Below are 15,314 nucleotides of genomic sequence, written 5' to 3'. Positions count from 1 at the left end.
TTTAATTATAGGTTATTAATAAGTGACACTACTAAATAATAATAATACAGAAAATTGGAAACTAAGTAGGTGAAAAAAGATATGTCATGTAAATGTAACCAAAATAAATACGCAATAGTTATGTCACTGTCAGACAAAATAGGATTTTGGTCAAAAGACCTTAATGGAGACAGAATAAAATGGCACCTTTCAGAAAAAGAAATCATTGAATTCATAAGAAATTATCTAACATTTGTATTTTTATGCACCTAACAACAGACAGTATAAGGAAAATTGGCAATATAATGAAAATAGTACTGCAGGAATAAATAGATAAGTCCACAATCATAATGCGAAAATTCAATATGCATCTCTCCATAATTGGTAGGACAAACAAAATTCAAGAAAATCAAGAAATAGGAAATTTAAATAACACAATAAAAATCTGACTTAATAGATGTACGTAAGCTTGTAGCAGAATATACATTCATAAACAAAATTCTGTTCAAATCAATTGAAATTTTAAATAATTTAATAATCATAATTATCATATTCACTGTTTTTTCTTTCTAACAGTTTTAAGTGTCAGGCAAAAGATTTTCATCTGATATCTCATCCATTTTCTGGGCTTCAAGAAGAAAGTCATAAAAGCAGTAAATAGAGAACTGGATCTGTGGTAGAACTTTTGGATTTACAATATATGTTATTTATCCAACAATATGTTATGTCATTTTTTAATGATATAAGCAAATCCTATCTAGTTGAAATATAAATATCATGTGAATATACTTTCACTTGTGTGTATGTAAGCAGTCTTGCTACTTTTACAGAAGCATTAAATATATTTAATTTAGAAATATTATTATAAACATTATTATATATACTTACATATTTGAAATGATTCTTTAGTTTTTTTAGAGTATTCACATTTTAGAATAAAGTCTAAAAATTTTTAATCAGATATGGGTAAGGAAAAACATATAAGGATAAAAAATACAGAGAGTGAAAAAGTGAAAGAAAAGTAGGAAAAATTACCCAAGAAATGGGTAATTAAAAGTAGAAATAACTAGATTATATATGATTGAGAACTACTTAAAAGACAAAGAACGAGCTGAATTTTAAGATATTTACACTTATAAGTTTCTTGCAAGAGATACAGCAAAATCACAAAGATACAAGAAACAGCATAGAAAAAAATATATGATGCAAATACCAACCAGAGGTTTATGGAGCTACATTAATAGTAGATAAAGTAGTTTTGGGGGAAAATAAATAAAAACTTCCTAATTAAGACAAAATGTTCTGTCCTTGAAAGATATTATAAATCTTAACTTTATATACCATAAATAATAGATTGTCATAAGATATAAATCATAAGCTGCCACAACTGCAAGAAAAAATAAATCCCAAAGTAAGATTTAACACATCTAATTCAGTAATTTTAAAACAAAGAGATAAATTATTAATAAGTATCTAAAGTGTGATGGGAATCATTACCAAAGAGCATATGGTTGAAGACATATTCATAAATCCAAAAGTGTTCTCCTGAATTTAATTAAAAATAATTCATAAGATTTACATTTAATTACTTGCTATCAAGATTCATATTTCTAGTAGTTTCAAGTTTTTTACTTTGAACTTGGTTTCTTAAAAATAAAACTTTCTCCTCAGGAAATTGATTTTCCTGTGACATCATTTCATTGTTTTGCTTTTCAAGAGGAAATGCTAAGGAAAAAAAAAACACAAATGTTTGAAATGTCTGGATATGCCAAAAAATCATCAAATTTTCTTCCCATGGAAGAAAAAAAATCATGTGAATAATTTTCATTAGTGTGCATGGAAGCCATTTACTTAATAATTACTGACCTTGCAAATACTAACCAAACAGTATTATTAATTTTGCTTTTGTCCCTCTCTTAGGATATACATGCCTTATCTATTTTTTAATATTTACTTATTTTTTGAGAGAGAGAGAAAGAGAGAGAGAGTGTGTAAGCATGGACAGGTGAGGGGCAGAGAGAGAGGGAGACACAGAATCTGAAGCAGGTTCCAGGCTCTGAGCTGTCAGCACAGAGCCCGATGCAGAGCTTGAACACAGGAACCGTGAGATCTGACCAGAGCTGAAGTCAGACACTCAGCTGACTGAGCCACCCAGGTGCCCCAGGATATTCACACTTTAGATCTGAGTGTAAGGTTTCTGTAAAATATATGCCCAAAAAACATATTCATGAACCAAATGAAATCTGATGAGGTTAATTTAAAATAATTTAAAGTTTCCTATAATTACTATACTTACTTTTACGTCTTTCCTTTCTGGAAGTTATTTTTTTCTTTACTTGCACTTGGGATTTTGATGCTGAATCTTGACTCACAAACATAAGATTTTCATCAGGTATGCCAAAATAAGCTATAGAAAGAGATAGATTTAGTCTACGAACTGGAAAAACAGATCTATTGTGAAATCCCTAGATTTCAAATTTATAACAAATGCACAGCAGCATTTTCCTTCATTTTTATAAGGTCATAAGTGAATTATTATAATGCTAGAACTGTTATGAAAATGGCTGATTTCAAAACTGTCTCATTATTTCATAAATAAACCTCAGTAACAAATACATTTTCTGTTGGTCTTCAGGTATCATGGGTGATTTATACTTAGGCTAATACACAATAATAGACCAAGCAATGAAAACTCATATGCACAAGAGTATTCATTACAGCCTTTTTTGTAATTCCAAAATACTTAAAACCATTTAAATGTTAAAGCATGGAGATTGGCCAAATAAACTGATACATATATCTCAACTACAGAACTGGTATAATATGAATACTTCTATTATAATGGTAGATAATTGTACATATGTATGTATGTATATATGTATATGTAAGACATTCTTTACCAATCTGCACTGATACATTTGATGCTTGTCTGATGTCATTTTATGAAACACTGGTTGAAATACTGGTGGGCTGGTGCCCTTTTATATTTAGACTCTTGTTTATATTATCACAAGTGAATAAAGGCTTAATTGTGACTTTCAAATTAGTTTATTGTCTGAATTAACCAACTTCATAGCTAGCAGCTCTCTCTCAGTAACAAATGATGACAGTGTGGCCTAATTAAACCTCTCACGTTTCTCAATTGGACCTTATGTCAGAATGACACCACTACAGGTCAGAAGTGCCCAACTGTCAAAATCTCCCAAGAACTGTAATCTCACAGATTCAGCTAAAAGATACTTTGAGGTATTACTGGAGAGTTATTGGGCCTTGGTGGATACTTAATGTGTATCCTATGACTGTGAAATAGTCTTATGATTTGAAATTCCAGCCTGAGGGTATTAATGCTTTTACTTTTGTTTTCTAGTTATCTTTGCATATTCACAATTTAGGTTAGAGTGTAAAGTTCCTATAAAACATATGCTCAAAAGTGTCCTCATGAACCAAAGAAAAAAATCTTCTGATGGGTTTAAAATAATTTAAACTTATCCATAATTATTATACTTACTATGGCGCCTTTTCTTTCTGTAAGTTATTTGTTTCTCTACTTGCATTTGGGGTTGTGACACTGAATCTTCATTCACAAGCATTAAATTTTCATCTGGTACTCCAAAATGAGCTAAATAAAGAGACGCATTTAGTTCACTAAATGGAAAAGCAGATCTATGAAAACTCCAGATTTAAATTTATAACAAGTGTACAATAGCATTTTCTTTTTATAGCTATAAATAAATTGTCCTAATGGTTGATCTGACATGGAAATGATAAGAAAAGTTTTAATTGATACTACTGAGGCTGTCTCATTATGTCCAAAATATTCTGTGGCAACAAATACATTTCATAACAGTCTCCACTTTTGGGTTATTTATATACTAGGTTAATTGATAACAATAAACCAACCAACAAAAATGCATATGTACAAGGTCTATTCATTACAATATTGTTTGCAATTGCAAAATATTTAAAACCATCTAAATGTTTAAGAATAGGATATTGGTTGAATAAACTAAGGTATATGTTATAAATTATGGTATAGTATAATCTATGGCATATTACATGGTATAAACTGCTTTATGTATTTGCATAAAATTAATAAATATTTCTATAAACTGACAAAAAGAGCTAATGTTTAAGTGGAAAAACTCTTTAAAAAAGTGTATCTAGTATGCTAACTTTTGGGTCAGAAAGAAGTAATCAGAAACAAATAGAGAAATAGATATTAAATTCACAAAATAGAGGAAAAATAAACATGAAAATAATACAGTTACTTACCTATAAGAAGATGGGATGGGAGAGAAGTCTAAGGAATGCAAAGAGAAGGACATATATCTTTTGCATAATATTTGCTTTTTGAAGCAGGTTAATGCTCTCTATACATTCCAAAAATAAAATTAAATCAACAAGAATAAGAAGAGGAAGCTAACACTGAATGCAAGTGAAATGACTCTAGTGAAGGGATAAAAATAACAATACTAATCCAAATAAGTCATCAATACAGTGTTTGAAAAATACCCTCAATCTTAGGCAAGAATATAGGGGGCAGATTGCAAGAAAAATCACTAAATCATTTGAATAGACTTATTTTTGTAGTGGTATGTGCTGAGCAGTTCCTTAATGAAGTTGAAGCATTATAGGATTGAGCAACTACATGATCAGGCTCTTAGCTCCAATAAAGATTCAAGATTAACACTGGAAGAAAGGATATACACATATGAAATGGAGGAAGGCAAGAATGAGACATGAGAGATTAGAATTGAAGGTGTCCAAGAGTCCTCATGATTTCTAAAACGTGTATATGCACAATATGCATGTATATGTTCACATGCACATGTATGCATGAATGTGTGTGTGTGTGTATCTCAATATATATTAGTATAAGTGTATAAATTATGGAGTGCAGATCCAAGTTAAAATCCTATGTGTAATCTTTCAGGTTCAACCCATAGAAAATTACAAACTTTTTACCTGGCAGTTATCATATGAGAAAGCTTCCTACTCCACACTAGGCCTAAAACACAGCTGGTGGGCTGATCTTTGCAAGGAAGTACAATCATGTATTCAGGCCTCTCCAGGTCAGCATTGCCTTGACCAGCTGTTCCATTCATAGACTTCAAATGAGGCACTGTGCTGTTCAGGTGACTCTGCTTGGGCTACCTTCCTGGGGAAGCCTTGAGGACAACTTTCTCCTTTCTGACTTAGTTTTCAGTACTTTTCCACTCCTAGCCCTCCCCAAGTCCCTCCATATCCTGGCGCCATAAAATGGCAAGAGCCTTTTGTTTGAGAATCCTTCAGCAGTGAGAGACAATCTCCCTCTGCATTTGTGATGAACATCTAACACTCCCCTGGTTCCTTTAATGGGGAAAAATGGAACATTGTTAAAGTTGGCCCTTTCCTGTTTTGACTCTTGCTTATAAAATATCATAGTAATTAGATAAAGTAATTAAATTACTTTCAGTTTGGCTTATTAATTGACCAACTCAACAACTGTCAGTGCTTTCTCTGACAAATTGGTGAACTGAGCAGAATGGTTAATAGAGTACACTGACTTTCTATCTAGAAGGCAAACACCCTCAACTTCCCATAGGGCACTTTTGAGAGGTATTAGAGAAATCCATTAGACACTCTCCAGTGATGTTAGTGGGTCATTTTCAAGAGTCTGAGAGTTCCATGGGTACTTCATCAGCCATGCTAATAGAACTCAGAAAATACTAGTGGATCCTGGGGGTGTTTTGGGTAGTGGTAGCAACTGGTTACATAACTTTTTCAGGTATTAGGGGGATCACTGGTGCTTCCCTTTAGCCTCTAATTCCTTGGTCAAACTCATATGGTGGTCCAAAATACAGATCCAAAAGAGAGACTCTAGGAAAGCTAGAGAAGTAATTCCCTAACTACTGATACAGTCCTTCAGTGATGACAAGAAAATTCATCAGAGACTCTGAATGCTGAGTTGTACCCAGTTACCATTGTTAGGTGTAAATATGGTTCTGGCACCAAAAGACAGCCTACAACACAGCAAGTTTTTGTTAAGATTCATACCTGAAATAAAAAAAGAACAAAGATCTCTTTGGGATCACTTTGTTTGGTAATCTGATGCTCTTAGAGACTTGGATAGTTTGTCTCCTTAATGAAGGGGGTAATCTTGTTAAACTTAGTGAGAGTGGCACCTCGAGGGTATGACATTAAAGACCCCCACTTCCAGAGTACAATAACAACAGCCACTTTGCCTAAGGAAAAACAGGAGGATGGCACTGGGTTGGAAGAATGCAACCACTCAACACCATCTACATTCTCAGCTGGATAGTATATTGACTCTGAGAGATTTGGCCCACACATGATGAGGTCTTTGGCACTGAACAACATGGATGAATCATCCTTCCATGGATATAGTTTCCTGTGAGCCACCCTACTGGTCTCTTAGATGTACAAATGAGGTTTGTTCATCCAGTTCTTATGGGTTATTGAACTCAATTAAACCTCCTTAAAGGTCATGTTGATCAGTTTGAGACATAATCCAGATCTTCACTGACAATTATTGAGTTTGTGAAACATGGCTCCTGCCCAGATAGCAAAGACTGACCAGAAGAAAGAGTGATGTAAAAATGGTAAGCCTGTGTCCTCCCCTAGACCATTTAGGGTAGGGTATCCCAAAGAAATCTCTAGATCTGGTTACTCAACAGTAGGTTCCTAAAGAGGAGACTGATAAGCTTTGTTACCAAGGGACTCATGGTCAAGTAGTGGGTGGCCTGTGGCTCCAGCAGGCTGCTCAATTAGAGTCTTCAGGATGATCCTCTTATGATTAATACATGTGCTATTCTTTCTGTGCCTCCCAGAGAATCTAGGGCTGAATTATGGAGCCCTGTCAACTTTAAACAGATGTCTCAGCTTTCAAAAATATGCAAGACTAGGGGTTGGGCCAAGGTCCCAGAATCCCTAGTGGAAAATAATGGTCCTGTACCAAGTTCAGAACTCAATTTATTAGTCCTTCTGGATATTGGTGCATAATTAGCTGTGATCTCCACAATCCTTCACACTATAATGGAGGGGTTATGGGGTAAAACTGTGCCCACTCCTGCCAAAAAGTATAGAATTCCTATCCCCGATTACTTCAGAATGTGACCTTATTTGGAAATAGGGTATTTAAAAAGGTAATCCAGTTAAAATGAGGTCATTATACTAGGCCTTAATCTGATATAAATGGTATCTTTATAAAAACAAGAAACTTGAGCACAGAGACAGACACATATATAGGGAGAACACCATACGAAGATGAAGGCACAGATCAGGGTGATGCATCTATAAGAGAAGAAATGTCAAATATTGCCAGAAAACCACCAGAAGGTAGGAAAGAGGCATGAAACAGATTTTCAATCAAGGTCTCAGAAGAAAACATCATGACCAACATCTGATTCTGGATTTTTACTTGCTGACTGTATGACAATAGTTTTTTGTTCTTTAAGCCACTCAGTTTGTGGTATTTTGTTATGCCAGTTTAAGCAAGCTAACACAGATTTTTGGATCAGGAAGTGGGCTACTGATGTAACAAGTACAAAAAAAATGTTGAAATGTCTTTGGAATTGGGTAATGGGTAGGAAACTGCAAGAGTTTTGAACAGCATGATAAAAACAAAAAAACTAGGGGTGCCTGGGTGGCCCAGTCAGTTAAGTGTCTCAGTTTCAGCTCAGGTCAGGATCTTAGTTTTGTGAGTCTGAGCCCAACATCAGGGATTCTCTCTGTCTCCCTCTCTCTCCTGCCTTTCCCCAATTTATGTTACCTCTGTCTCTCTCAAATAAATAAACTTAAAAAAAAAACCTAGATTACCTCAAAAAGATTGTTGGAAAAATGGACATTAAAGGTGATTCTGGTGAGGGCTAAGAAAGAAAGGGGGAGAGTTTTACAAAAAGGTTTTATTATCTTAGGCAATACATATATCATCATGAAGAGAATGTTGTTAGAAATACGAATGATAAAAGAAGTTCTAATAACATTAAAAGGGTTATTTACCATATTCAAGTGGCATTTATTCAAGGATGGATCAACATCTGCAAATCAATCAATGTGACACATCACATTAACAAAATGAAGGATAAAAATCATATGATTACCTCAATAGATGCAGAAAAATCTTTTGACAAAATTCAACATCCATTCATGATAAAAACTGTCAACAGAATGCTTATAGAGGGAATTTATTTCAACATAATAAAGACCATATATGGTAATCCCACAGCTAATAAGATCAACAGTGGAAACCTGAAAGGCTTTTCTCTAAGATTAGAAACAAGACAAGGATCTGTACTCTTACAACTCTATCAGAAAGAGAAATTAAGAAAATTCCATTTATAATAGCATTCAAAATAATAAAATACCTTGGAATAAATTTTACTAAGGAGTCAAAAGACCCATACCCTAAAAACTATAAGACATTGATGAAAGAAATTGAAGAAGACAAAAATAAATGGAAAGATATTCCATGCTCATGGATTGAGAGAACTAATATTGTGAAAATATTCACACCACCTATAGCAATCAAGAGATTCAATGCAATCCTTATCAAAATTCCAATGATGACTTCCAGGGAAGATGGCAGAGTAGAAGGACCCTAAGCTCACCATGTCACAGATACAACTGGAAAACACTCACATCAGTGTTAATAACCCAGAAAATGACCCAAAGACAGTAAGAACAAACTCCACAGCTAAATGTAGAGAAGCTGCCACATTGAAAAGGGTAGGGAGGGCAGAGATGCAGAGGGGAGCTAAAGGGACCCATAGGACTGTCCACAGGAGCAAAGGGCACTGCAGGTGAGGAGACGGGAGAGAAACAGCCTATCACACTGGGGAGCCCAAATGGCAAAGACAAATCCCTATAACATTTGGCTTTGAAAACCAGACGGGCTGAATTTTGTGAGTTCTTGTAAACAGTGGGACTTAAGACCTGAAACTTTAAAAAGTATTGGGCTTGGCTCTCTGGGAGCTGGGAGGGTGAAAGGAAACTGAATCCCTGCCCTAAAAGAGACAGCACAGCACACAGCCCTGCAGAAATACAGCATAGAAACAGCAGTTTGGAAAACACCTGGGCCATTAAGTAGGAATATTTGTTTACTTATCCCAAAGCATGTGCTGGAGGCGCAGAGATCCTTGGGAGACTCTCCAGGAACAAAGGACCTACCCACAGCCATTTCTTTTCCCACCCTCTAGCCTAAACACATGGTCACCTTTGTGAACCAGCACTACCCTAACACTTGATTCCTAAATTGCTAACACCATACATCCTGTCCACAGGCTTCTGCAGATCTTCCCCCTCCAATATACTGTTGACAAGAGCCCATCCAAAGTGATGTCATAAGACTTTAATACGTAAGCAGCCCTGATTGGGGCCAGCACCACTCCAGTGACTCTTCCCCCTGAGGAGAGAACAGTACAATCCCAGCAGTGGGTGGAGTAGTCCGCACCCACCAATGAAAGCTTCACAGGAGACAACACAGGGAACACACCCAGCAGTTCAATGATACTGCATCTCTGATAAATGCCAGGTCTAACTCAACTCAAGCCTAAGGCAGCCCCAGACTGGATCACTAACACTACAGGGACCAAACACTGGCCACAACAGGTAAAAATTCATATAACTTCTCAGCCACAATAGCAGAGCACATGCAACACACATAGGAGATACCTCTGAAGTGCCAGGTTCAGGTGAACAGAGGACACTGCCCTGCAGGGCACTATAGAAACCCTTCTTCATAAGGCCACTACTTTCAAGTGTAGGAGACATAACTGACTTTCCTAGCACAGAGAAACAGACAAAATGAGGAGACAGAGGAATATGTCTCAAATAAAAGAACAGGGCAAAATAGGTGAAGATTAAGAGTACACTTATCTTGAGAAGCACTGATTGATCTATAGAATTATTAAATCACTATATTGTACACCTGAAACAAATATAACAATGTATGCTAACATTACTGAAATCAAAATTCAAATTTTTTTATATTCCTATGGCATTTTCATAGAAATAGAACAAATGATCCTAAAATTAAATGGAGCCACAAAAGATCCCAAACATTCAAAGTAATCTTGAGAAAGAACAAAGCTTGAAGCATCACACTTGCATATTTCAAACTATATTACAAAGCTATAGCAATAAAAAAAATATAGTGTTGTCATAAAAACTGACACATATCAATGGGACAGAATTGGGAGCCCAGAAATAAGCCTGCACATATACAGTCAATTAAACTATGAACAGAGCCAAGAATATACAATGGGGAAACACAGTCTCTTTTTATTTTTAATTTAAATTTTAGTTAATATACAGTGCAATATTGGTCTCAGGAATATAATTCCATATTCACCACTTACATACAACATCCAGTGCTTATCACAAAAAGTGCCTTCCCTGATACCTATTCACCCATCTAGCCCATCTCCCACCACCTTCCCTCCATCAACCCTCAGTTTTGTTCTCTATCGTAAGAGTCTCTTATGGTTTGTTTCCCTCTCTTCTCCCGCACCCTTCCCATATGTTCATCTGTTTTCTTTCTTAAATTTCACATATAAATAGAAACATATTGTATTTGTCTTTCTTATTTCACTTAGCATAATACATTCTAGCATCATCCACATCATTGGAAATGGCAAGATATCATTCTTTTTGATGACTGAGGGTATACACATACATACATATACACTACATCCTCTTTACCCATTCATCAGTAGATAAACATCTGGGCACTCTCCATATTTTGGCTATTGCTGATAGCGCTGCTAAAACATTGGAGTGCATGTAGTCTTTCAAATCTGTATTTTTGTACCCTTGGGGAAATACCTAGTAGTGCAATTACTGGGTTGTAGCTTAGTTCTATTTTTAGTTTTCTGAGCAACCTCCATACTGCTCTCCAGAGTGGCTGCAACAGTTTGCATTCCCACCAACAGTGCAAGAGGTTTCCCCTTTTTCTGCATCCTCACCAACACCTGTTGCTTCTGGTGTTGTTAATTTTAGCCATTCTGACAGGTATGAGGTGGTATCTCATCATGGTTTTGATTTTTATTTCTCAAATGATGATTGATTTTGAGCACTTTTTCATGTGTCTGTTAGCCAGCTGGATGTCTTCTTTGGAAAAGGGTCTATTCATGTCTTCTGTACATTTTTTAACTGGGTTGTTTGATTTTTGTGTGTTGAGGTTGATGTTTTTTATACATTTTAGATACTAACCTTTTATCTCATGTCACTTGCAAATTTCTTCTCCTATTCCGTTGGGAGTTTTGTTGATTGTTTCCTTTAATGTGCAGAAGATTTTTTATCTTGATGAAGTTCTAGCAGTTTATGTTTGCTTTCATTTCCCTTGCGTCAGGTGACCAGTCTAGAAAGAGGTTGCTCCAGATGAGGTCAAAGAGGTTACTGCCTGTGTTCTCCTCTAGGATTTTGATGGTTTCCTGTCTCACATTCAGGTCTTTCATTTAGAATTTATTTTTTGGTTGGTGCAAAAAAGTGGTCCAGTTTCATTATTTTGCCTGTTGCTTTCCAGTTTTCCCAGTACCATTTGTTTAAGAGACTGTCTTTTTTACCATTGGATATTCTTTTCTGCTTTGTTGAAGATTAGTTGACCATATAGTTGTGGGCCTATTTCTGGGTTTTCTATTCCATTCGACAAGTCCATTTTTGCCAGTATCATACCTTCTTGATGATTACAGCATTGTAATGTAGCTTGAAATACAGAATCTTGATACCTCTAGTTTTTTCTTTATCAGGATTGCTTTGGTTATTTGGGGTATTTTGTGGTTCCATACAAATTTTAGGATTGTTTATTCTAGCTCTGTGAAGAATTGTGGTGTTATTTTGATAGGGATTTCATTAACTGTGTAGATTACTTTGGGTAGTATAGACATTTTAACAATATTTTTCTTCCAATCCATGAACATGTAATGTTTTCCCATTTCTTTGTGTCCTCCACTTACTTTCACAAATCTTCTATAGTTTTCAAAGTACCGATCTTTTATCTCTTTAGTTAGGTTTATTTTATTTTATTGTTTTTCATGCAATTATAAATTCCTTTATTTCTTTTTCTGCTGCTTCATTATTGGTATATAGAACTACAACAGATTTCTTCACATTGATTTTATATCCTGAGTCTTTGCTGAATTCATGTATTAGTTCTAGAAATTTTTTGGTGGAGCCTTTCTGGTTTTCTACATAGAGTATCACATCATCTACAAATAGTGAAATTCTGATTTCTTCCTTGCTGATTTGTATGCCCTTTATTTCTTTTTGTTGTCTGATTGCTGAGGCTAAGACTTCTAGTACTACGTAAAATAGCAATGGGGAGAGTGGGCACCCTTTTCTTGTTCCTGACCATGGGGGATAGTCTCTCAGGTTCTCTCCACTGAGGATAATATTAGTTGTGAATATTTCATACATGATCTTTATGATTTTATGTTCCATTTTTCCCTATTTTGTTAAGGGTTTTTTTTTTATCAATAATGGATTCTGACAATGGATTTTGACAATAATGTCAAATGTTTCTTCTGCATGTTGACAGGATCATATGGTTCTTGTCCTTTCTTCTATTAATGTGGTGCCTCATGTTGATTGATTTGTGAATACTGAACCAGCCCTGCAGCCTAGGAAAAGTACCGCTTGATTATGGTGAATAATTTTTTAAAGTGTTGTTGAATTTGATTTGTTAGTATCTTATTGAGAATTTCTGCATCCAGGTTCATCAGAGATATTGGTAATTCTTTTTAGTAGGGCCTCTGTTTGGCTTTAGAATTAAGGTAACACTGGGTTCATAGAATGAGTTTGGAAGCTTTTATTCCATTTCTATTTTTGGAACAGTTTGAAAAGAATAGGTAATAACTCTTCTCGAAATGTCTGTTAGAATTCTCCTGGGAGGTCATCTGGCCCAGGACTCTTGTTTGTTTGGAGATTGTTGATTACTGATCCAATCTCTTTGCTTGTTATGGGTCTGTTCAAGTTTTTTATTTCTTCTATTTCTTCCTGCTTCAGTTTTGGTGGTTTGTATGTTTTTAGGAATTTGTCCATTTCATCCAGACTGCCCAGTTTGTTGGCATATAATTTTCATAGTATTTTCTTATAATTGTTTGTATTTCTGTGGTGTTGGTTGTGATCTTTCCTCTTTCATTCGTGATTTTATCTATTTGGGTTCCTTTTTTTTTATAATGTGGCTAGTTTTATCAATTTTATTCTTTCAGTGAATCAGTTTCATTGATCTTTTCTTCTGCTGATCTCTGCAACAGGGTTCCTCTGGAGTCTTCTGTGTTTCTTTCAAGCCCAGCTAGTAGTCTTATGACTGTTGTCATAAATTTTTTTTCAGTTATCTGATCTCAAAACAGCTGTGTTTGAGGGACCAGGAATCTTTAGGGTCCCCCTACTTTTCCACCATCTTAAGTCCTTTGACTGTCTCTTTAAAAAAACAGTGTTGCACCCCCCCCACCACCAAATTGCTTCATGAAAATGAAGAACATGTAGTTGAAAACTGGAGGAGAGTTAATCCTTGTATAAAGTAGTAGAGAACTTGACTGAACTGTGTTCTGTTGGGTAGAAAGTAGAACTTGTAAGCAATAAATGTGGATATTTAGTTGAATTTTCTAAGCAATGTGTTTAAGGCACAGTTTGATTTCTTTGTTGTTATAGGAAAATGCCAAAGGAAAGAGATAAATTGAAGAAAATATTTTAAGCAAAAAGAACCAGAACATGAAGATTTAGAAAATTCTCAGCCTATTTATATTTAAAGCAAAAAGAAAGAAAGCATGCTTTGAAGTCACAACCCAATTTTCTGGCTAGACAACTGTTTTTATAAAGAAATTTTGGATGTGAGTTGTGGATCTAATCAACTATTACAGCAGAAACACTGCCAGCCTGGACCAAAGGGAACAGAGATAGAATAAAATGAAGGAAGGCTGTCAGACTTCTGTAAGACTTTTTAGAGAAAAAAGTGAATTGATAAAGCCATTCTATGATGAAATATGCTATTCTACAAGAAAAGGGAAGAATAACTCCAAAGGGTAGTTCAAACATCACTGGAGCTACCACTGCTACCAGAGGCCGAGGGCAAAGACCAAAAGGTTAGGCTGTTGTCTCTTCTGTTCCAAGGAGTGGGGCTGCCACCCATAGCTAAAGTAGGGCCAAACTCCAGATTTCTAAGGGAATAGTGCATGAAGCTAATAGGAATTATTCTCAAGCCTTGAAATCTAACCTAATCTAATTCTCAAGATTTGAAAAATGGCTTAAGACCTATGGCCTCTTTTTTCCTTCTAATTTCTTCCTTTGGGAATAGAAATGCCTGTTCTATGGCTGTCCCACTATTGTATTATTGGGAGAATATAATTTGATGTTTAGTTTTACAGGTTCTCAGATGGAGAAGAATTTTGCCTCAGGATTAAACATACTCCAAGTATTACCCATAACTGGATGACTTAGATGATGATATTTGGGACTTTGAGTTAATGATATTTAGGTGAGATGCTGGAGTTAAAACTGGGGACCTAGGAATGAGATGAGTATATTTTGCATGTGGGAAGGACATGGATATTTAGAAGCCAGAGAATAGATTGTTATGGGTTGAACTGTGTTCTCCTCCAACACCAAAAATATGTAGAATTCCTAACCACAAGCAACTCAGAATAAATACCTTGTCTTTATAAAGATAATCAAGTTAAAGTGAGGTCATTAGAGTGGTCCTTAATCCAATATGAATGGTGTCATCAAAACAGGATATTTGGAAAAGGGACATGCACATGGGGAGAACACGATGTGAGGATGAAAGCAGAAATAAGAGCCTCTATAAGGCAAGGAAAACAAAATATTACCAGCAAACTGTCAACAGCTAGAACAAAAACATTAAACAGACTCTCAGTAACAATCCCTCAGATGGGACCATCACTGATGACACCTTGATATCAGAATTCCAACCTCTAGAACTTTAAGACAGTAATATTCTGTTGTTTAAGTTATCCAGTTTGTGGTCCTTGGTTATGGAAGCCCTGGGAATCTAATACAAAGGAGAAACAGATAACACTTTCTGTTTTGGTGTCTGAGTCCAAGACCACCAGCACCTTTACCAGATACAACTGTGTGTGAGTCACATTGGACCATTACAGACCTCCATTGTTATGACCTCCACTAATAAATATATATTGATATAGATGCTTTGTCTAAGGGTATCTCTGACTGAATTCACTCCTAAGCCATCAAGGAAATTACTGCAGTTAGAGTCATTTTATGGGGCATGTGAGGACCATGAACCTATTCTGCTAACAGTGCCTAGAGTGCTAGTGTCTACCCCCCAAAAATCAATTAACTAGGGGAGAAAAGATATA

At 35.5% G+C, this 15,314-nt stretch overlaps 1 protein-coding gene and 1 long non-coding RNA gene across 3 annotated transcripts in view; one reads left to right on the top strand and one right to left on the bottom strand.

Moving 5' to 3' along the window:
* The window catches only part of CCDC7 (coiled-coil domain containing 7), a 407,709-nt gene that overhangs the window by 119,797 nt on the left and 272,598 nt on the right, over window positions 1–15,314 (bottom strand). The window contains 2 exon segments of the mRNA XM_045062653.1: window positions 2,276–2,386; window positions 3,488–3,598. Of these exon segments, the coding sequence (XP_044918588.1) occupies window positions 2,276–2,386; window positions 3,488–3,598 (222 nt within the window).
* LOC123386495 lies at window positions 9,355–15,142 on the top strand. 2 transcript variants are annotated; one of them, XR_006600418.1, is made up of 3 exons: window positions 9,355–9,588; window positions 13,630–14,060; window positions 14,335–15,142. It is a non-coding gene; the product is annotated as an uncharacterized LOC123386495 (long non-coding RNA). The 2 variants fall into 2 exon arrangements; XR_006600417.1 differs by having other exon boundaries at window positions 13,630–15,142.

This window comes from Felis catus, chromosome B4 (assembly GCF_018350175.1).
Source record: "Felis catus isolate Fca126 chromosome B4, F.catus_Fca126_mat1.0, whole genome shotgun sequence".
In the NCBI taxonomy this organism is placed as follows: domain Eukaryota; kingdom Metazoa; phylum Chordata; class Mammalia; order Carnivora; family Felidae; genus Felis; species Felis catus.
Note: the sequence above shows the minus strand (reverse complement) of the source record. Positions and strands in the feature narration are given on the sequence as shown.